General features: G+C 47.7%; 1 protein-coding gene across 27 annotated transcripts in view; it reads left to right on the forward strand.

Annotated features, from left to right (window-relative positions):
* The window catches only part of ARHGEF9 (Cdc42 guanine nucleotide exchange factor 9), a 184,620-nt gene that overhangs the window by 120,241 nt on the left and 41,958 nt on the right, over window positions 1-22,421 (forward strand). For 25 of the 27 annotated variants that reach the window (XR_013938913.1, XM_080553826.1, XM_080553846.1 and 22 more), the window contains 4 exons: window positions 2,208-2,387; window positions 12,496-12,687; window positions 19,438-19,617; window positions 21,967-22,199. Coding sequence is in view for 26 of the 27 variants with exons in the window: in XM_080553826.1 (XP_080409952.1) it covers window positions 2,208-2,387; window positions 12,496-12,687; window positions 19,438-19,617; window positions 21,967-22,199 (785 nt within the window). In the remaining variant the exon portion in view is untranslated. The remainder of the gene's footprint in view (window positions 1-2,207; window positions 2,388-12,495; window positions 12,688-19,437; window positions 19,618-21,966; window positions 22,200-22,421) is intronic. The other 2 variants (XM_080553845.1, XM_080553849.1) reach the window with 2 other exon arrangements.

Consider the following 22,421-nt stretch of genomic DNA (forward strand, 5'->3'; position numbering starts at 1 on the left):
GGTGATTGTTAACAGGCCTTGAATATATCAAGAGGGGTTTTTTTGTGAGGTCTGTCATTCCTCCCCGATCACTCTTGGGTTTCTTTGCTTTTATCTGGTTCATCCTTATGGAGGTGTCTGGAAACCTTGATGCAGAGCAATGCAAGGCTCTAAGGAAGCACCGAAACACATCACTGCCTGGGCTGCGCGTTGGGTTGTTGCATTGGAAACAGAAATCAATCTTGGTAACTTCTTTTTTCAGATGCAGCTGCCCTTCTGCTACCTGAGGGCCCAGGGCGGGGGTGAGCTGAGGGCCCTACACTGTCTGACTTCAGCTACCACTGTATCAAACACGAGATGAATCCCCACACATACGTTAGGTGCCTTCTGCAACAAGTTCAACACATCCTGTCCATTGCTTGACCCCAAAGTGAGAGCTTGTTCTTAACCTGTGCTTTTGTTTTCTGTCTCGTTATCCGGTGATCTTGTAAGGCTTGTATGTAGCAAGTCCTTTATGATAAGTGGAGAAGCCATGTTTTGTTTGCAGCTCAGTTTGAATTTGAAAGGATAATTTGTCAAAATGGAGGTAGGAAGAACGTTGTTTTACCTTACTGCTGAGACGAGAGAAATCTGCTGACTAGATAAATCTTGGCTTTTGAGGATGAAAGGCACCAAGTGTCAAGTTTGTCTCTCTTAGATATTGCTTTTTTATGTAAGCTGACTCTAATAATTGAAGAGCTGAAACTGCAATTGTCACAAACCTAAGAAGCTTGATTCCTTAAAGGAAACATCAGTTCAAGGAAAACTGTAAATCAGGTCCTTTAATCTGTTGACTGAATTGCCCATAGGGACTTCAATGCTCTTACACGTTTATGCTGAGAGCCCTGCAGCAGTGCCAAAAGGTTTACTGCAAGTTCTTACTGTGCAGGTAGTTGTTAACAGGCATTTTTATAAACTAAACTTACAAAAGTGCCGTTAAGAGCTTTCTAACCATTCCCAGCGCTTCTACGCTTACATAACCGCTGTGACGGGTTATTGTTTTTATGCTTTGTGTTGCTTGTCTAAATTGAAAGGATCTCCGTGCCTGTTAAAGTCTTGCCATGTGGAAGGGCTGTGATGGTTGCAGAGCCGAGCTCGCTCTTTGTGAGTTGAAATTCTGCTTTGGAGGCGAGCCCAAGCGCACATCGGGTGCATCTCAGGCGGCAGAATTAATGAGCGTGGTTCAGGATGGCTCTGACAAGCCAATAAGCGTGTGGGTAAAGTCTGGATTTGCTCGGGCAGTCTGACCGTTCGGTGCAGAATTCCTGCAGTGGATGAAACGTAAACACAATTTATTATTCTGTTAAAAAAGAAACAACAATCATTCTGAGGAGCAGTGGGTGTCCCAGGCATGGATGGATGATTTATCTGGTGGATGCACAGGCACCAGTGTTCAGATGTGTCCTTCCTGCAAGCATTAAACGGGAGTTTCTATAAAACTGGGTGGCTCGTAATGAAAACGGGAGCTGGTTAGGTCATCACCGTGCCGCTGGCCAGCTCTGGAGTGACCGTGTTGGGTAGGTGTGGACACCAGATGGAGCACACCGGTCTGGTGGGCTGCCTTCGGCCTGCCGCAGGCCAGCAGGGTGCTGCCGTGCCCCCTGCTCTGCCGGCAGCTTGAGGATGTCAAAAGCAAGGGGGGTCAGTGCATCACCAGCACTAGGTGAATACTAAACTTCCTTTTTTTTTGAAAAGAAAAAGGCATTCAAAATACATTTGAAAGCTTTGCCTGATTTTGCACGAAAAGCCTCCAGGGCCTCAAGCTGTGATTGTACCCTTTCCCTGAGCCAGCTTGCACGGCAACTAAAACTCCTTTGCAGGACACCATTGATTTGGTTTGGGGCTGACTTGTACCTGAAGGCCACGTACCGTGATAGTAGTACTCGTGTTCATAACTGCGGCTCCGGCGTTGCTTTTTATATGTTTAGGGCCAAGACCCGAGAGTCGCTGAGCATCTGCACACATGCTCGCTTGTGTGGCATGGTCAGGAGCAGTGGGGTGCTCTGAGGAGCGATTGTATCTGATTTATATCTTGTTATTCCTTCATGTGATGGTGAAATTGTTGCGGATCGGAACGGAGGAAAAGTTTTACTCTGGCTGAGCGCTTCTCTTCTGTGCTGCTGCTTCTGTGCATGTGCATGTTTTGGGAAACCGAGCCTGTACTGACTGTTGGTTTTCTCTTTTCACAGCTGATCAGTGGTGGTTCTACTGTACGTGCTGAGGCAGTATGGGATCACGTCACCATGGCCAACCGGGAGTTGGCATTTAAAGCAGGAGACGTTATCAAGGTTCTTGATGCTTCCAACAAGGACTGGTGGTGGGGTCAGATTGATGATGAAGAAGGATGGTTTCCCGCCAGTTTTGTAAGGGTGAATAACTCTTTTTCTTACTGCTTCGGTGATTTGCTGCCGTCGTTGCTTGAAATGGTCAATGATCCGAACTGCTTTTTGTCTTTGTTACTGTTGATGCTTATTTTCCATGTCTGTGTTTTCTGTGTGAAAAATGGGGAACAAAGAAGGCTTTGGAAGAAGTGAGGTTGGGGTAGAGGGAGGCTTGAATAGGTGTTGGCTCTTCTTTATGCTTTTCGGATGCAGAACGCCTTTGCTTGTGTGTCTGAACATACTGTAGCCTCTTTCCTGAAGCATTTCTTCTTGGAAAACCAGTTAAGTATTGTGCAGGCTGTGAGTAGGTGATTTTGGGGGGCTATGGGCGACCTGCATTGAGGAGACCTTGAAGGGAGGTGGCAGCCCCCCCCCTTTCCACAAGCAATGCTGTTTTCTGATTCCGCAGCAGTTTTGAATGTGAAATTTCTTTGCTAATTAGTCTGTGACCAGTTCTGGTTATTCTTTTAAGGGGGCAGGGAATAATTCAGCTTGTCTCTTTTTCTACTGAAGCAGGTTTTGCTGTACCCGGCCATCTCCAGTGGTGATCTGGCCTTTCCCAAATAAGGATTCAAGCGCTTAATTTTTCATTTTATTTTTTCACTCAGCATGTCTTAAGAAAGCAAAAGCACAAGAAGATGCCCTTTTTGGTATTGTCAGCTCCTGCAACATTATTAGGGCTCTCTCAAGCTTCCCTGGGGAGTCAAGACATCACCATCGACCTTGTGCACCTCCTTTTCCTCTCCCTTCTACAGAAGGTTCAATAGAGATTTAATTCCTTTAGGAGCTTAGGAGATATGGTTCAAAAATGAAGATTTCTTTTGCCTTGTGAAATTGTCTGAAAGATGAATCTTTGCTTTGAGCCTCCTGGGCAATTTGACAAGCACCAGTGAGGGGAAGACTGTTCTCCGAAACACACAACGAAGACTATGCCGCATCTTAAAGAGACACCATGTTTCCTTTGGATCTCTGCCTGCCTTACCCTCCGTCTGAATCCATCCTCTCTTGGGCAGTCCTGCATCATCAAGATCCCTGTTTGATTATATCTCATCATCTGGGAAGTAGCCATAAGGATTAGGAAAATGGAGTTAAAAATCTATGACCTGGTGTTTCCTAGTGATGTATAATGACCACTGATGAAGGGACGCAGATCTTTGCTTGCTTCTGCATTCTTCCCATCCCCGGTGCACAATTTTGTTTTCCCCCATGGTGCTTGTTATGCAGCTCTCCTGTCCCTCCTAGGTCTGGCCAGTGCTGAGAGCAACAAGAGGTGAGGGATTGAAACTGGAGCCTGGGCTCCCTGAATGAAAAAGCTTAGCACAACCCCCAGAATAACAAATAGTCTTCAGTATTTTGTTGAACAGGACACTGCGAGTCTGACCCCGCACCCAGCGGAGATAATGAGCTTGGTAAATGGATTTGTATGAGGTGTGATCAAGACAATAATCTCATTGGGGAAAATATTCTCATGGGTGTTGCAAGCACATCTCGTCTGTGTTCCTCGCTGGAAAAGCTGCCTTAGAAAAATCTGTCTGATTATTTTTGCTTGATTTGGAGACTGAAGTATTCCGGGCCAGTTTAACTTTTCAGAGCATTTGACAGGGCTGTTTTGTTTGTGATTCAGGGGAAAAGATTCAATATCCATTTTTGTGCAGTGTCATAAGTGTACTGCTCATGGTAGATTTAATAACAGCCTTGTTTTGCACTGCACAGCTTTCTAAAAAATAAAAAAAATAAAAAAAATCACAAAAAAACAACTAAACAAACAAGTCCATTTACTCTAAGGCCCAAACCCATGGATCACTTGGCTTGGCTGAACTTTCCATCTCTCCCTGCACTGGGAGGGTGATTTTGGAAGCTGGAAAAAACAAAGGAGAGGAGTCAATGAATCTGAGACTGTGGTAAGCAGAGAAGAATGTCTGAAAAACATCCTGGAATGAACCATGGTGCTCAGGATCACAATGGCCTTTCCAGGCAGGTTTCTTGCCCATTTTGTCTAACATCACAACCCCACAGCCTGACTTTACTCCAACAAAATCAGCCCGTCCATCACACAGTTATTCTGTCTGTGAGGCTCTGGTTCAGCGCCTGCTGGGACCAGACACCTGCCCTGGGACTGAGTGATGTGCTCCCAAAGGGGAAAACGGCCTGTTTCTGTTGTCACAAATGGTAATTAATATTTAAAAATAAGTACCAGGCATTTCAAAAAATACACAAGCGGAGTTCTGGCACAGTTTGTTCGCAGCTCTGCAGGGGAGGCTGGAGGGGAAAATTTGCCACTTGGGTTTGCAGAACAGAGCTGCCTTCTCCACGCAGCGCTCCACTTGCTGGCTGTCCTGTGCTGAGAAAACGACTGCGTTTGGGCTGTCATGTTCTCTCCTCCGCTGGCGGAGGTCGCTCACTTGCCTCTTCATTTCTATTCTTGCATGTTCCTTCCCCCCCCTTCCACTTTACTTACAAAGAGAGAGATTTGAGCCAGATGCCTGCAAAGCCGTGGGGTCTTTAGGGCAGGTACCCGTAACCCCTCTTCTGCTTGCAGGACCAGGTTTATGCTCCTTCAGGGTCCTGTCAAGGACTGTTTAACCTGAAACGTTCTCACTTTGCTTTCCCCTCCATTTTTTTCTCGTATTTCTTATTGAACTGATCATAATGAGGAGGCTGCTTTTTTTCTGTTGTACTTTTGAGTTCTGTTTTTTTGACATGGTAACAGAAAACTGCCCGATTTAGGCTGGGTGGCTCTAGTTTTACTTGCATAAGAAGAATATTTGCTTTCCTTTATGTCTCTATTTCATTTATGCAAGAGCAGGAGGAAAAGGGAACAGCACGTTGCATAGCAGAGGATCAAATGCAGCTAGAGTAAGGAATGACAGGACAGACCAGATGGGTATAAAACCAAGCAGGATTAATTTCAGGATGTTTTAGACTACAGGTCACTCATAGGTAAGAACATGGAGAAGATCACTGCAAAGCCAGATTCCTCTAAAAGTCATTTGGATCACTTCTGCTTACAAAACCGGGCTGGAAAGCCTAGTTTGCAATGAGATGTCTGACGCTTCTTGCTCTCCAGCCAGATCATATGAAAATCTTTGGCACAGGATTTGGCACTCACAAAATCTCATAGCAAGCAAAATTCACATTTGCATGTGCAGAGGAAAACAGTAACCTGCTGATTCCCTTGGCTTCTTTTGTATGCAGGCCTTGGGGGCGGGGGGCTGCAAACAAATGCTGCTTTTGAATCGCCTGCACCTATGGGAGTTGTTGTCCCTGTGCACACGGCCTGCAGTTATCCTCTTAGTAGCTGGAGACTTGGCTAGGAGAAAGGAGGAGAGAGGGAAGCTGTAAAGCTTTGGGAGCACAGGAGCTTTAAAGGAGAAACTGGATGATAAAGCAATGCTTTTCTGGAAAGAGAAAAAGCAAAACGTAAGAAAAGTAATGTCTGGAGCTTAGTAAGCAATGGTGAATGTCCCGAATATCCTGTCTGCTTTTAGGGGGCTGAGAGGGTAGGAGGTGCAGCTGGAAAATGCAGTGGGAAGTTTAAACAGGATTTCATATGCTCGTAGCAGTGATATTACTTGTTACTCTTTTCTTCTTTTTGGATGATGCACCCTTGGGCTGTCTTCACGTGATGTGGGGCAGACGTGGTTTTGCATACTACTACGTCCACGTGTAAGCTCAAAAAATAGGCTTAGGATTTATGGAGAGGAATTCACAGCGCAGAATAATACCCCAGTACTGCAAATGGATCAATCAATTGCTGTACCTCAAGGTCTCCTTCAGAAAATTAAGTTTCAAAACAAAGCTTTGGTTGCAGAACCCAACATCATGTCTCCAAAATGGCTGGGGTGAGATTCGAACACTTCAAACACATGAAATGAGAGGGTATCCTGAGGGGCCCTGACATATTTCCACTGCCAATAAAACCTGAAACTGAAACCTTACTGATTCTAACTGCTGTGAAATCTTTCCCTGGAGAGAGACACAGCAGAATACATCTATCCTGGACAGAGAAGGGGATTTATTTTGTTATAAAGCTCCCCTTAATCTCTTTGGATACCAAGAGGCAGGCTGAGTTTCCAGAATATATTTCCTCGCACTTCAGCAGTGGTGACTCTTCCCTATATTTACCGAGCTAAGCTAAAGAGCAAATGTGGGGTTGAGGAGGTTTTACTGCAGCTTCCCGGAGTGCCTCGTGACTGCTGAGATGTTGTGAACTGAGGGGCAGCAGTCCTGCCATGGGGTGTAATTCCTTGTGGTCCCTTACGAGGGAGAAGTGCAGGAGTGCAGCAAGGCTCCATCTTTGCCCTCGCCATTGCTTAGGTTTCCCTAAGTGTTGTAATTTTAGATTGATTTTCCTGCTGTAAAGCTGCCTTTGACCCACTTCATTTTGTACTGCTCAAGGAGAAGTGCTGGATAAATTGGTGTAAGCTTTTAAGGCACTTTTTAGGACGCTCTACACCCAAGTCTTCTTTATTTGGCAGGTGGTTTGGCTTTTGTTCTTAGGGGCTGTGATTCTCTCTTGCAGGTGTTGTTCCCCCCCCTAAAATCAGCCTCGCTGTGTGTGCAGGTCTCGTGATAGAGCCGCACGTCACTGCCCTGCTTTGCAGCCCGCTGCAGCCATCGTGTTAGCATTTCCTTAGCAAGTGGCACCTAGGTGACGTTTCCCAGGGAAAAGAGGATGGCGTTCACCTGTTGCACAAATAAACTGGTATGTGCTGCAGTGTCTGCTGCAGAGTCAGTGCCTTGTAAAGGAGGTTTTATTCTCCTGTGGCAAATCCAGCACAAAAATAGCTTCTGGTAGAGGTATCACGCACAGCGTGAGCAGCGCTCCGCAGCGACAGGATGCGCTGCAGACAAATTATGTGTATTTTTTTATAAAGTCAAGCAGCATTTTAGCATCCAAACACTGCCTGTGCTAATTGCAGCTGCCATTAGCATGGCAACGAACGCCACTCAGACAGCTCAGCATCTGTCAGGTCCCCGGAGGTTCACAGGCAGGCACCAGGGCCCTTCCACACACAAGCTATTTTTCAGGGGCACGGAGCCCGAAGCTGTCCATGCGGAGTCTTTTGCTTTTTCCTTTTCCAGAAATGAGTGAAAGATATTTCTTCCCTTTGCATAAAGGGAACTTCTGAGGCTGGCAATGGAGAGTTTTAGGGGGAAGAGGAAGAGCTGAAGTGGATTTGCTGAAGCTGGAGAGTTGCAGGACGGAAAGAGAAGGTACCAAAGAGCTCGTGAGCTGCAGGGAGCCAAAGGGCAGTGAGGCCAGAGCCAGACTGCAGAGGAAGAACAGCAGTAGCACCACAGGAGGGAAAAGAACTCTGGCTTCAGCTGCCTTTCCTTCTGGTGCCAAGAGTCCTATTCCTCATCCTGGGAGGGATGCAGGGAGAAGGCTGCTTTTCCCTAACAGCCTGGAGAGGCCGTGCCCCGACCACTGGGGTGATGTGCAGATGGATGTTCACCGTTGTTTGACCTGTGCAAAGCTCTGCACCACAGCTTCACTTTGTTATAAACGAGCAAGTGAAATTGCTAATCCTGTGTAGAACCCAACAGAGCATGCATATAGTAAGTACAGCACGCATGGCTGAAAACAAGGGCACAGCACCAGCTCATGGAAGGAAGGAGAGAGGGCAAAACACAGCAGCTCTGCTGAGCCAGGGCAGCGTGGCAAGGTGGGTGAGATAGTCCTTATTTCTGTAGGGTCGCTGCAGTCTCGTACAGTCCCTTCCAGTTGTAGGATTTACAACACCGTAACGCCACCATTCAGTGCCAGGCTGTGGTTAAGGCTGGGCTGTGTGCACTGGTATTTGTTGTGGAAGTCACTGGTGAGCGGAGATGCCAGGGATCGGTAACAGCTCTCTGGAAGGATCTGCCTGTATCATTAATCTGCCACATTATTTAATTGTGAGCTAGAATCCTGGATGGCACATTATCTGCTAGTCCTGTCCTTGTGAATCTCCAGCGGAAGGAGATTAATAATCCAGATGGCTGGTAAAATGTTTGTTTTATCATGCTTTCTGATTATTATGAGACTATCAGCCCTCAGTGCCTATTCAAGTAAAATGTCCTCTCTATGGAGTGTGTGCGTTCAGCAGTCTAAATGTATAGTAATTACAGGTCAGCTAATGTGGGAACGGTGCCGTTTGGTGATTTTCTGCACCATTTAGGTATAGCTGCAAATTGATAAATCACATTCCTACAGATTTTATATAAATCACATATAATATTAACCAGCACAATGAAGTGATCAGCTCTCCCTGGCTCCTGGAACTGTGTCCTTAGGCAAACGGGGCTTTTTTTATTTGACTATTTTACTTTTATCTGCCTCTGCCAATTGCTCCTGGTCATGACTTCCTAATCAGGGTTGAGTTTTCAGTTGGGGACTGTGAGCCTCGTGATAAGCCTGTTCTTCCCCACACATCGGGTGGCCTTTCCGTGTGAAATACCACTTAGGACTGGCATTATGCAACTTGATTTTTTCCTGCACTTTTTGTTGGTTCCTTTTAATTAATTCTCAATACGGAGAGTTCGAAATGGTTCTCCTGGCAGCGTTCTTTTTTTTTTTTCCACGTTGAACCTCTTCAGCAGTGTGGGGGAGGCCTGCACAGTGCTGTATTATTTCAGAGACTGTGCTTTTTTGCATTGCAGAGGTGTTAAAAAAGGCACCGAAGGCTGATTTGTTATTGTAGGGTTGTTGATGCTTGCTCAACAGCTATTATTTTCACTATTTTTTCCCTAAAAAATAGGTGCTGTTGAATGCAGTAATCCAGGCTGGTATCCCCCTGCTCCAGGTCACTGCCCCTAATTGCTGAGGAGGGGAGGACAGGATCCTGGAGGGGCTTCTTGAGATCTAAGTGAGGTGACAGGCTGCTGGGGAACTGAATCCCCATCTCCTCTCCGTGGGAAGGGGGGCAGCCACCCCTCTGGAGCAGGGAGGAGTGAGCAGATGAGGTGAGACTGAGGGAAAACTAGAGTTTTGAAGTTCCTTTTATAAAACAGACCCATTTTCACTGGGAGGCAGGTAAATCTGCGCCTTGGTGTCCAGCGCACGTTGGAAAATAGCTAGGAGAGAGGAGAGACTTTGCTCGATTAGTGGCATCTCAGCTGCTGCTCGCAGCAGAGGAGGGTCAGGCGTTTCAGGAGGAGAGCTGCGTGTGGCTAAATCCCAGCCAACAAGCCCCCTGCCTACTGGCGACTGTGCACTGAGCTAAAATAGGAACCTGAGCAGTATGGTCTAGATCGACTCAATATGACATTTACTAAGTTACCGGGAAAAAATAGCCCCAGTTTGCCTCCTGCCCCTTGCTGTCGCCTGCAGCACGGCAGCTAGGGGTTTGAGCCAGCAGGTCGGTGAAGCAGAGAGGATCTGGCTGCCGGGGGCCTGGGGGGGACAGAGGACACAATGCTCCCAGTGTAATTTTCCCTTGCCCAAACACAGCACGGCTACTCCTTGGTGCAAGCACAAGAGGATGTGGGAGCTGCATAAACCCCAAAGCTGAAGGTGTAAAAGCAGCCAAAGGTCCCTCTGCCAAGCGGTCGCTCATGGATGAGTGTGGCGAGCCCACGGTGATGCATTTAAATCCATGCTTCAAACTATGCAAAAGCTTCCCTATGCCTCCCCTTCATAAAGTCTACAAACCTCAAAAATATTCCTGAGATGTCGCAGGTAAGGTAGCTCGTCCCCATTTATAGATGAGGAAAGCCTCGGCCGATAGAAGCGATTGGCCCAAGGTCAGCAGCAGAGCTGGGAATGTGCCTCGTCTGTTGTGAGTCACGCTCCAAACTTCAAATAATCCCCTGCAAGAAGGATTCTTGCTTGAGCTGGGGAGAACTCGAGAGGTTAAGACAAAAAGCCGGAGTGTTTGAACAGCGCTGTGGGATTAGTCCTTTCTGCAGCTGGGGCTGGAGAGCGCAGGTGGAAGGCACATTGGGCTTCCTCCCTTCCCAGTAAAGTTGTTTCATTTGTTGTGAATCCAAAACGAGAGTCATCTAGACTGCAGCAGTATATTTTTTTCCTTTTGGGAACACGAATACTAGCAGGAAAGAGCAAAAATTTCATTAAGAAAAAAGCAGGACTCCTGAGATTCCCAGCTGTGGAAGCGGGGAGTGCTCCTACACTACCCAAACGGCATACCAAATTCTGCGGCTTTCAGAAATCGTCCACGTTTGCAAGCTTGCTGTTTGCCTCAGAGATTCAAAACCTGTAGGATTCATGCTTTCAAGCTTTTTTCCCCTTTTACAAAGATATTTTTTTTTTGGACACTCTGGGTGCCTCCACACCCGGTGTCGTGGTGTTCCCCTTCCCCTGGGGCACATCCAGACACGGAAAACCAGAGCTGACAGCTGCATTTGCTGTGCTGTGCTTCTGCCCTGTCACACGAGACATTAAATTGATGCCTGGCTGGGCTGTCCTGGGGAAAGGTACGAAGGCTGTGGGTTGTTGAGAGGCTGTCCCACAGCCAGGAGGAGGTCCCAGGTGGACAGAGCGGGCAGGACGTGGACCCTGCTCACTGCTGGCCAAGAGGGCATCTTGTCACCGAAACAGCCATCACTCCCCTCGTGTAAAGTCCCTGATAGCTCCTGGACATGGCACAAACACGACCAGGGTGAACAGTCAGCCTTTTTATGGCTTTTTTTTTTTTTTTCCTAAATTAATGGCATCATTAACATTCTGCTAGAGATGTGTTTTCTGCAAACACCTCGGCTTCTTGGCCTGTGCAACTCACTGTAGGAAGACAAAATGTGGGAGCTGTAATAAGGGGAGATGTGGCTTAGCAAAACATAATAATTGGTTAGGAAAACAGGGAAGGAGCGTGGGAAGGGCTAGGGGTTTTTTCACTTCACTAATTTGCAGGAACACAGCCTGCACAGGCACACAATAAAGGTGTTTAAAATGGGAATTAAGCTGAAAAATGGGAAATTCCTAAAAACTGTTAACAGTGAAAAGAAGAAGAGATCAGGCTAACTCTGCAGCTGGTTTGCTTTGTGCCTGTCTGTGGGGACGGTTTCGCTGTATACAGGTAGATGCATTTTTATGTTTCGAGGTCTCTGGTATTTTGGTCTTTAAATGCCAAGAAGAAAACTTGTTTCATTTATATAACAACGGAGATGATATTTGTAAGACAGCACTATTTCTGTGTTTCAGCCTTTATGTAATGTTCATTTACAAACTGTGCTGAGCCCAATTTGAGTTTGTAAGAGTCACTTTAAGCAGATTTTATTTTGGGGAAAAGATAACAAAGGGAAGCATCTGATCCATATGCTACGCTCAAAGACAGAGACTAGGAGTCAGCACTAGCTTTTAGTTTACAAGTTCAATGTATGTTTTTATTTGGCGATGGAAATTCAGTGTGCTGAAAAGGCAGAGGTCCTTTTTTTCATTGCATTCAGCAATTCACTGCGATTCGAAGGATTCAGTGCCCAGGGGTGTGCTTGGCACCCACTCCAGACCTGCCCTCAGACCCCCACGCATTCGGAGATTTATTCTGCCAAGGAATGGCCCCGTCTGATCTCAGCACAGGTTAGGGATCATAATCTCAGGATGCTGAGACAGGGCTTTTGCCTGAGCGAGAATGGCTCTTCATGTGAAATGATAGGGAAAGCTGCTGTGAAATGAAAATCAATGCTCATTCACAAATCCTGGCCTGGGAAGCTTGCAGAAACCTCAGTGCCGCAACCCAGTTAGCCTGAGCCGATGTTCAGATTCGTTCAGATTTCTGACCCAGACATATCTCGTAAATCAGTCATCTGGAAAGGTCCTATCCCTCCTCCCAGAGGTTTCTTCCCGACAGAGCAGACCCCGGACGATGCTGCGTGAGGATGGGGGAAGGCAGTGCTTGGCGCTGATAACTGCAGGCTGATAACTGCGGCTTGGTCTGCTGTGCACAGGAAGATGTCCTGGTTCAGCATCCAGCAGTCCGGTTGCCGCTTTGTGTAGTAGAATAATTGTAGAAGCTTATAATGTCAGATCATCCTACGATTACGTGCCACGATCACATCATCATACGATTACGATTACCATGACCCAGCCTGTCTTCGTTCGCTGGCTTCCTGATGGATTTATGATTAAGCTTGTTGCTTTCCCCTCTCCTCCTCACAGCTCTGGGTGAATCAAGAAGATGGCGTGGAGGAGGGAACCAGCGATGTGCAGAATGGCCACTTGGATCCAAACGCCGACTGCCTCTGTCTCGGCCGGACCGTCCAAAACCGAGACCAGATGAGAGCCAACGTCATCAACGAGATCATGAACACGGAGCGCCACTACATCAAGCACCTCAAGGACATCTGCGAGGTACGTGGGGTTGTGGCGCTGGGGACACCGCAGGACACGTGATGGGCTGTTGAGAGCTGAGGACTGAGTTTGTCCTGGGCTGATGGGGGAAAAGGTGCAGTGTGTTTATTAGTAGTGTGTGTAATTGAGGAGCAGCATCCGTCAATAAGTATTGATACTTCTGAGTATTTTCTGCTGGATCTGCTAATTAGCTTTAGGTCATATTAACCAAAAATACAATTTTCTGATCTTTTTTTCTGTACCACTTTGACTGAAAAATTATGAGGTTGAGATCTTTCAAGTGTTTCTCTTAATTAAAACCCATCGCTGTCTACTTTTGAACTTGTGGCTAAGGAAATTAGGTTGTAATTAAACCAATCAGTTAGCCATTCCACCTGTGTCTTTCACATTGGGTTCACAATTTCCCCTTGCTCAGGATGGCTTCCATTTGCCTTCTCTTCCAGTGAGCAGAACGTTTTCACCGTGGGAAATGAGGTACATTACATTTGCATAGTGTAAGGGAAACTGCAAGCAAATGCACGTTGATGACTGCCCCCTCACATCCTCCACTTGGTTCTTCCTCATTACGTACAATTAACTCCCCCAGCTCCTGACTGCCCTGCAGCCTCGGAGCCCCGAGCTGTGCCCGAAGTGCGTGGGGTGTTTGGGAAGGGGACCGCGCAGCTCTGCCGGAGTGTGCTGCGGGACGGCTTGGGCGCTGTGCATAGAGGGCATCCTTCTTACGGAGAGGCAGAAGTTCCTTAGCACTAAAATCAAAGACCAGGGCTTTCAGCTCATCCCTCGGAGTGTTTAGCGGTCTGTGAGCCTGGGCTCAGTCTTCCAATGCGCTGAAGCCCTTTGTGAATACTGCTTAGAAAATGTCTTCATCCTCCCTTCATACTTGCCACTTTTCTATTGACAAGGCAAAGCAGCCATCCAAAAAAGCCTCTGTGATGCTGTTCAAATATGGAAGAATCTTGGGATTTCAATCTGGAAACAAATGAGCTTAATTTCAGTGTGCTATTTCAGTCAGAGGGCTTTGCACTGAAGAAGGGAAGAACTGCAGGAACTTTTCCACATGGTGTTTCTTTTCCTGCATTTGCACTTTTCTGTTGAACAACAAAATAAATCTGAACTTGCATTTGCCAGTCATGTCACCGGGCTGCTGCTAAATCAGCTTCTCCGGAGGTGCAGATAGGTATAGTTTCAGTGACATCCGTGGAGTAACACTGATTTACAGCACCTAACGATATGCCCAATATGTGGAAGAGATCTGTGGGATACAGAAGGGTATTGAGGGATAAATCTTATTGCCAGGTAGAGCATCAGGAAATGATTCAGCTGCCGCGCTTAAAAAAGGAGGAGGGCCGAAATGGGCATTCTCCTCTGCAGAAAGATGGGCAGTCCCTTGCTGGAGAGAGGCTCATTTTGCTCAGTTTTCCTCGGAGCAATCCGTGAGCCTCTAGAAGGCTTGGGGACAGCTCAGACACGCCCGCGTTTCGGCACAGCTTGGTGTGACTGCTCCTGTTTGTGCACAAGAGAGGGACGGGAGACAGAGGGACCCGGGCTGGCACAAGCTGCTCCCAGTGCTCCAGGAGATGTGGATGGGTGGTGAGGGCTGAGCCTGATTCAGAGTTGGGTTCAGCAGTGCAGTTTTGCTCTGGTTGCTGAATTTCACTGGCATTAGGACTTGTTATTCATTGTGACCCTTAAGATGTGGGGTCGTAGTCGGAGGACTGTAGCCCCTGTCAGGTAATGAAGAGCCCTCTGATGGCTCTTCTCTGTTGTAGGACGTGTACCGAGTACCTGCTGTTATATTCTTATACACCGTGTTATTATTTATAATACCCATGGCACTAGCCCTGCCGAGTCAGGAGCTCACAAGCTAGCCAGCACCAGAATGAAAATTACCTGCGTGATGGAGCTGGCTCAGAGGCTGGGGGAATCCCCCCACTCAGCAAAGCCATACAACACCAGCAGCTGCTGCTGTGCCCTTGTTTGAGTGTGCAGGGCTGGCTGCTGCTCGGTGGAACGGGTTTGTGAAGATTTTTATTAGGGGCAAAATGCTGAGCGTTCCCTGGCCTGCGTTATCGGGAGCTGACGGATCGTTATTCTGAAATATCACCAAGGGGAAAAGGAAGAAAAAAGAATTTAGCCTTAGGGAAACATCCAGCACTAGGAAATTCAGGCTTAGCAGTTAGAGGTTAGAAAAATAATCAGCTACTGAAAACTAGGCTTTCATAATGGTGAGCAGCAGCCAGCCTTCCTGGCACAGCGCTGCTCGCTGCCTCTCCAGTAAAGCGCCATAGGTACATGTGGCCATCCCCAGGCATGAAAACACATCCCCTGCCCCGGGGCTTTGGTCCTGGGGGCACTGGGTCTGACTGTAATGTGGGGTGATGCCGGCAGAGCAGCGAGGTGCCCGGACAGGGCAGGCAGCTTGATGAAGCCCCAGAAGGTGCTTTGAGCTGCAGCGTGTGGGGAGCTGGACAAAGAGCAGGGTGCTGCGCTTTGGGGAGCAGCAGACTGGGACCAGGACATGGATTAGGAGATGAGGCTTAATTTTAAGGGATGGGAACAGAGAAGCAGTTGGGAGATCAAAGGAAACCTTTGTATTATGAGTAATTTGAGGGTGGGAGGGGAGAAAGGGCAGCCAACTTCCATTGCTGTGTTTTTGCTCTTTTCCACCTAATTTCACTTTGAATTTATGTTTCAGTAACGTTGTCTGGATTCCACCTAAGGTTTGCTCTGGTGCCAGGACAGCTCTGAATGCTGGGGAGCAAACATCCTCACTGCATCTTAGCCGGTCAGACTGAATTTGTTGTGCAGAGCTGGCGGGACAAGTTTTCATGTGCTCTGGTGGCGTTTGCTAGGCTCATCCTTGGGGATGTGCTCTGTACACACTTTGCTTTTCTGTTTTGGGGTTGGCTTCTTCTGTGCCCTTCTGAGGAACCAGCTTGTGTTCCTGATGGACTTCATTATACATTTTAGGTGGGTCCCAGGGCAATCACAGTCTGCATCCAAAAAATGAGTGGTGCTGGTGGGGAACAGGAGAGGAGCAGGACTGATGCACGGATCTGTGCCTGATGTTCAGTCCTTGCTGTTGTCCAGTGGTTTAGAGCCCTGACTGCCTGGGAGCAGACATGGCTTTGGTTTGCTTTTTTAATTCAAACAGCCTCGACTTTGTTCTTGGGCTTACTCCTGGTGTGTGTGTATTGGCACAACGCTTGCCTGGATGCTGTGAGCACTGCTCAGGAGATCAGGTTTTTGATAGCCCAAATGGTAGTGGTCCAACCTGGAGGGTAGTCTGCAGGACAGGGTCTCCCCAGCGTGGCTCAGAGACGGAAGGAAACAGGAGTATCACCACCACTGCCTTTTAACTTAGAGCCTGCAGCAGCTCTCATCTCCTCATGCTGAGAGCATTCTTGCTGAGAGCATTTCACCGTGTTCTCAGCAGGACGAGGAGAAGGATGGATGGAAGGACTGGCCACCTCTCGTGACTGTCTCTAAACCCGTTCTGGGGTGGAGAAAACTTAGCACTTAACCTCCTGCAGATACTTTCCAACTTTGGCCTATACCTCAGGGACTACATGGAAATGTACTTTAAAGGGAGACGGTTTGACAGCTATTTTTAGGTATTCATTGAACAAAACACTCTCCAACATCTGCTCATCAGTCAGCTATCCCTTCTCTGAGCAAACCTGATGGGATGAGCAGGAGGAAGATGACGTTCTTTTATGTAACAGAAGTGAATTTACTGGAAAAAATATGCAGCAGCCTTCTAGCTGGTGCCTGCTGCATGTTGTCTGTAAATCTGCAGTCTCCCCTTTGCTGGAAACCAAACATCAGAATGCACAAACTGGAGAGAGGAGAAGGCTTGGGAATTCCATGCGTTCAGTAATTCTCCCTGTGGTTTTATAGGTGCCTGTGCAGAAATGTGCTGCTTCAGCTTCTCAGAAGCACGTGATTTAGGCAAAGTGATGAACCAGCACACAGAGGACGGGGAATATTCACGACGGTAGCTGCAGCCAACAGCAACCCCAGGGCTGGAAATTGTTCACATAAATCATCCACCGACTGATTTCACAGAGCAGTGGGTGTGCGAGGGGAGTCTGGCTTGCAGGCAGCGTGCAGCGGGGCACAGGTCCCAGCACAGCTGCCTTGCAGCAGTCACTTGGCACTGCTCGCGCTGCAGCCAGCATCAAAAAGAAGAGCCTGGCCTTGTGGGCGGGTCCACATCTCTTACTTATTTTTTATTTTTTGTAGCTGTTCTGAGAAAAGCAGGTAAACATGAAAAGCAATATGGAAAATATTCTGCGTTATTCCGTGATAGTTTGTATTTTTATTTGCCCTTCAACTGTCCTACAACCTGGGAACCAGCCTGTTCCCATTCCTCCTGGCCTTAAAAATGAGAGAGGGAAACCCAGAGAAGTGAGTCATCGAGGAGCTCTTGGAAGAAGAGAGACCTAGATTTGGTAAACGTGGAAGGTATTCCGGAACCCAAGCTTCCCAGCTGAAAAAGCAGGCACCTTCGGGGTAATGGCATCCTTCTAGCTAAGCTGGACATCGCAGAGGCTGGTTCTGTGCCAGGTCAGCCAAAGTTGCATTTATCATTCATCTGTTTGAAGTTCTCCCTCCCAGGAACCACATGGTGAGGCTGAAGGACAGCTTATTATAGCGTCCCAATGGCTCGCATTGTGGGCCAGCAGCTGCGTGTCACCAGCTGGCGGTTCGTCTGTGTGACTAAGCATCCAGAGCTCCCAAATATAGCCGTTCAACTGGAGCTGTTGGCAGTTTTCCCTTCTTTTTTTTTTTTTTCTCTCCCTATATAATAAAGGCAAAGTCATCTCCTGATGACCCTCATATTATTCTGTTTTCAGTCAAGAGGCCGTGGTCCAGAAAAGGCCAGCACAGCATTTGATGTTTAGCTTTGCAAAGTTTCTAGTCTAAATCGTCCAGACAGGCGAAGCACGGGGGGGAGAAGTGATTTGCTCAATGTCACACGGATCAGTGGCAGGGTCAGAAATTCAGCCCAGGCATCCCGAACCTCCATGTGACACCCCATCCCCTCACCACATGTATTTCAGGCAAGCGTGTCTGAAGGCTTCATGATTCAGCCAAAACCAGGACGGTGAGTTCATGGACGGGGCAGGGCCAGCAAAACAGGAACGCAGACAGAGCTTGGGGTGTTATGGGTTTTTTTGTTGTTGTTGTTGTTGTTGTTTTTTTTTGCCAGAATATTGATCTGCCCCGTCTTTTTAGGTCAGGAGGTCTTTGGAGCAGTGCTTCCTTGCTGATTTGTTTGTGTGATGTCCAGCTAAACTTGGGCTCAGCACCACTGGGTATCACGGGCAGATGAAGAATAAACAAGAGGGACCTTTTTGTTATTGCACTGGGTCAGGTTGTAGGAGACCTGAATTGCTGCCAGCTCTATTGCAGATTCTTTCTGTGATTTTGGAGAGTTTCTGTAAGCTCTCTACATGCCAGTTCTTCCTCTCTCTCCAGTTATCTTTCATGTCTGTAGACTCGGTGAGCGAGCCTGGTGTTTGTACAAAGCAGGACACAAAGCCTGTTCCTCTGTTCCCACTTAAACAAGGAAGAAGAGACGATAGTAGAGAAAACAGGACAAAATTTTCACATTTTTAGCTGTTTGGAGTAGTGTATTTGGGGTAATCTCATGAAGGATAGAGGAAACAAAAATGAAAACGATGCTGCTTTCCTCTAGATGGCATTGATCAGCAGCTCGTGCTGCTCCCTCGATCAGGAGAGCCGAAACGCCCCCAACCTCCTGCATTGCCTTTGGGGTTCCCTGCCGTGAGGCTGGCAGGACAGCAGCCCTCTTGCTTTTGTCTCAGGCTGGGGAAGCTGAATGGTGTGGGACAAACCATGCTGCCTCCCAGGTCAGGGAAAGCTGCAAGAGTGTTTGCCTTCAGCATTTCACTGGGTGCAGAAACGACTCGGGATGGGTACACTGCTCTCTTCCAAGAGCAAGGGCTTGCAGCCACATATTAGTTAAGTATTTCTCAGCGTGGTAGGCAGCTTCCTTATCCTGACTGCTGTGGCTAAAAAGAGAAATCAGAGCAGGCAGGGGACCAAGCAGCCCCTCACAGCTTTCTCTGTAATGCCACGTGCCACTGAAGATGATGGGAAAACAGCGATGTTCGTAGGAGCTGCCCATGATACCGGGTAGTGCAAGGCAGGGAGTTTTGAAGGACCAGGCGTACGATGCTGTAACGCACCCCTCTGAGCCATCAGCCAAATTTTGCTGTTCTCTGCAGCACAAGCAGGGACAGAGCAGTTTCAGGCTGTACTGCCTGTGATCTCTGGGGAACTTTCCCTCTGCAAAATTGATTCATGCAGAATGCTGAAGGACATTGAGGCGCTGTTCTTCTGTACAAGTGCTGTCTCCAGCGTTGTCTGGTGTAGGCTGTGAAGCCTGGTACCTGCTGGGTCTGGTGTGTCCTGAGTGAGGGTAGTGCTGTGGTCTGCTGCAGGTTGCAGTGGGAGCAGTGGCTGCAAGTGCCAAATGTTGTAAATGAAATATTGTCTGCCAAAAATGGACTTAGAGGTTTTTGAAGCATGTTTTTCCTATTGCATGCTTACTTGTAGAGAGCAGTTGACGGAGACTGTCATGCTTTAAAAGCGGATTTTGTTTTCAGAGACATTTTCTGGTTCTGCTTTCACTTGCTTCATCCTCAAGAAAAATCCAGGAGCAGCTTCAGTAAAAGCATTTGGGTTATTTTATGGATTGCTCTGTCTTGCTTCTTACAGGGTTACTTGAAGCAATGCCGGAAGAGACGGGATATGTTCAACGATGAACAGCTAAAGATCATCTTTGGTAACATTGAAGATATCTATAGATTTCAGATGGGTTTTGTCCGGGATTTGGAGAAACAGTACAACAAAGAAGATCCCCATCTCAGTGAAATTGGACCGTGTTTCCTTGAACACGTAAGTCCATTTGGCATTTTTTCGGTTTTTGTTTTATGGCGGGTGTGGTGGAGTTGTAGCAGAAGTCAGAAGGCAGGAACCACTCAGAACCTAACTTGTGTTCACCAGTTCTGTTCTGTTCTAGTTACACACCATGGGCTACTCCACAGGCACTGTATCCACTTTGTGAGGTACAGCTGCAGGGAGAACTCAGTGAAGCATATAGTTGGATAACGCCCCAGAGCATTTGAATCCTGAAAATTTTTCACATCCACCCTCACATTATGTAGGCACAAGGTCCCTTGCATACTCCCTACCTTCTTTTTCTCCTCAAAATACGACTTAAATCCACTCACAAGCTATCCTAATCAGATCACAGATGACCAGAAGGTTGGAATAGGTAGGGGAGTCTGGAGGAGTAAGAAGAGGCGTTAGTTGTGCGTTACACAAAACAAGTAGAGGAGAGCAAGTGCCTCGGCTGTTCGCTGTGGCACTGAGCTGCATTTGCAAGGGATGAAAAAACCATGGAGCTTCGGATGCCTTCACCTGCAGGGCCAGGTGTGAGGTGGCAGCGGGGCGGCAGAGAGCTCGCCCACGCTGAGTGCACCCTGAGCAGGACATTGCAGCTGACGATGCAGTCCTGGAGGCTTCGGGCCAGCACCTCCTGCTGTTACATAAGCCACGTGTTACAGGAGCTGATAAATTGGGCAGTGCTGTAAATGTGTCAGGAAGTGTCAGGAAAATTATGGTCCTGCAGTTTTAGGCTTTCCTTTACGGAGACTGAAGTGCTGTGTCAGCTTATACATGGGGTGCTCCGACCCAGGATGCAGGTCCGGTGCTTACAGCCAGGTCCAGCTAGCCCCAGTTCACTTGTTAGACAAATTTACAGCAGACATTCATGAAACTTCAATGGGGCATCCCTGAAAAGGCTTGCAGCATCTCTTAAGCATCACTGGTCTTCTAATTAAAAAGCAAGCTTATTCCAGAGAAATTGCATTATGGCATTAACATTGCTCACTTTCATCACAGCCTGCAATCTCTGCTGTTTGCTTCCAAAGCACACAGCGTATTGCACCTTTGTGCAGAAGAGAAGTATGAAATCTTGGTGAGAAACAGTAGCTAAAACTTCATGTCCTAAGGCTGTGCTGTCACTTAATTTACAGTAACAGTAACTAAAAGTTACTACTGCTGTTACTGGGAGGAATACCTGACATTGCTGTCATCATTTCCATAGGGGTTGAAAGCTGGCTAATAAACTCCTGATAAATTATCCCTGTTTAGCCATCTGGGGAAACTGAAGGATGAGGACGTTAAGATCCTGTTGTTTGGGCCTGCCAGCTCATTCCTCACCCACTTCAGCAGGAGAGAGGCGTCAGTGCTTGGCTCTTGATCAGCCGCGGGGATGGGGAGGAAAGCAGGTTCCCCTGCTCCCAGAAAGGCACGTTATAGCCTGCCTTTAGTTAAATCCACTCACAAGCCATCCTAATCAGATGGACCCAAAAAAGTAGCATCAGTATTGGACCCCCCAAAAAAGTACGAGTCCTTTCTGTAGTTTGTAAAGCATCGCCCACAACCCGGTGAAGCACCTCAGGCTTTTAACGTAAAATACCTGGGCTTATATCAGGGCTGTCTGAACTACAGTCTTAAATGTGGCAGCCAGTTTGTTTCTGCCTCTCCCTTCCAGTGTGATCTTTCTTTTACCTTTCATTTGGGGTGTCTGTGTGGCATCTGGGGACAATCTGTGGTCCGTGAAGGCAGGAAATGGAGATTCCAGCCCAACTAGTACAAAAAAGCCTGGTGAGAGCACTGCAAAGGGTGGCTGGGCACACACATGCAAGGGGTTTTTGTTGTTTGTTTGTTTTTCCAGTCTTTGGTGTTTTCTGGCTCTGGGGAAATCCGCACAGTAGTTGGTTCCTGGGGTTCCCTGTTGGTAAAGGGGTGTTCAAAACTACTCAGCTCCCAAGCACTTTTCAGGTGCTTCATGATCTCTCAAGGAAAGAGCTCTAGAAATAACGAGATCCTCCGGTATTACCAAAGGCCTGAGCTGTGACTTGGTCCTACCTTTACCTTTCACAAAGAAAATCTCATCAGTCAGTTTGAAACTGAGAACACCCACAGGGCTTTCCTTTACCACAGCCGGTACCTACAGAGACCTCAACAACGTGCAGGACACGGGCCCCCTCTGCCTCCCTGCTCCCCATGCAGCAACCGTGCAGCACCTTCTCTGAGCAGGAAAAGGACTTGGGGATCAGTCCTCCCTCCTCCCGTTGGGGTGTCACTTTTTCTTCAGCCGTCACGTTGGCAGGTCGGGTGACGGCCTGCTCGCGGCGCCTGTCTGACGTGCGCTCCCTTCCCTCCTGCCTTTCACAGCAAGATGGCTTCTGGATCTACTCGGAGTACTGTAATAACCATTTGGATGCATGCATGGAGCTTTCCAAGCTGATGAAAGATAGCAGGTACCAGAATTTCTTCGAAGCGTGTCGTCTGTTGCAGCAGATGATTAATATTGCCATCGACGGTTTCCTTCTGACGCCAGTGCAGAAGATTTGCAAATACCCCCTGCAGCTCGCAGAGCTACTCAAGTATACTGCACAGGATCACAGGTATGGGGATGCTCTTATTACACAAAGGGGTTTTGCTCACTGCTTTTTTACGTGGCCTCTTAATGCACATGGGGCTTGTTTTTATTTCTGTCCAGCTCTTCTCTTAATGACATCTTGTGTAAATTGAAGCAGGGCAAAGGTTCAGCAGATAGCTAGAAAGCTTCTCAAAGCACCGATTCTCAGTGGAGCCAAGCTCATCTCTCTTGTAATCAGACATGAACT

The sequence above is a fragment of the Anser brachyrhynchus genome (assembly GCF_964034855.1).
Source record: "Anser brachyrhynchus genome assembly, chromosome: 13".
Lineage (NCBI taxonomy): Eukaryota > Metazoa > Chordata > Aves > Anseriformes > Anatidae > Anser > Anser brachyrhynchus.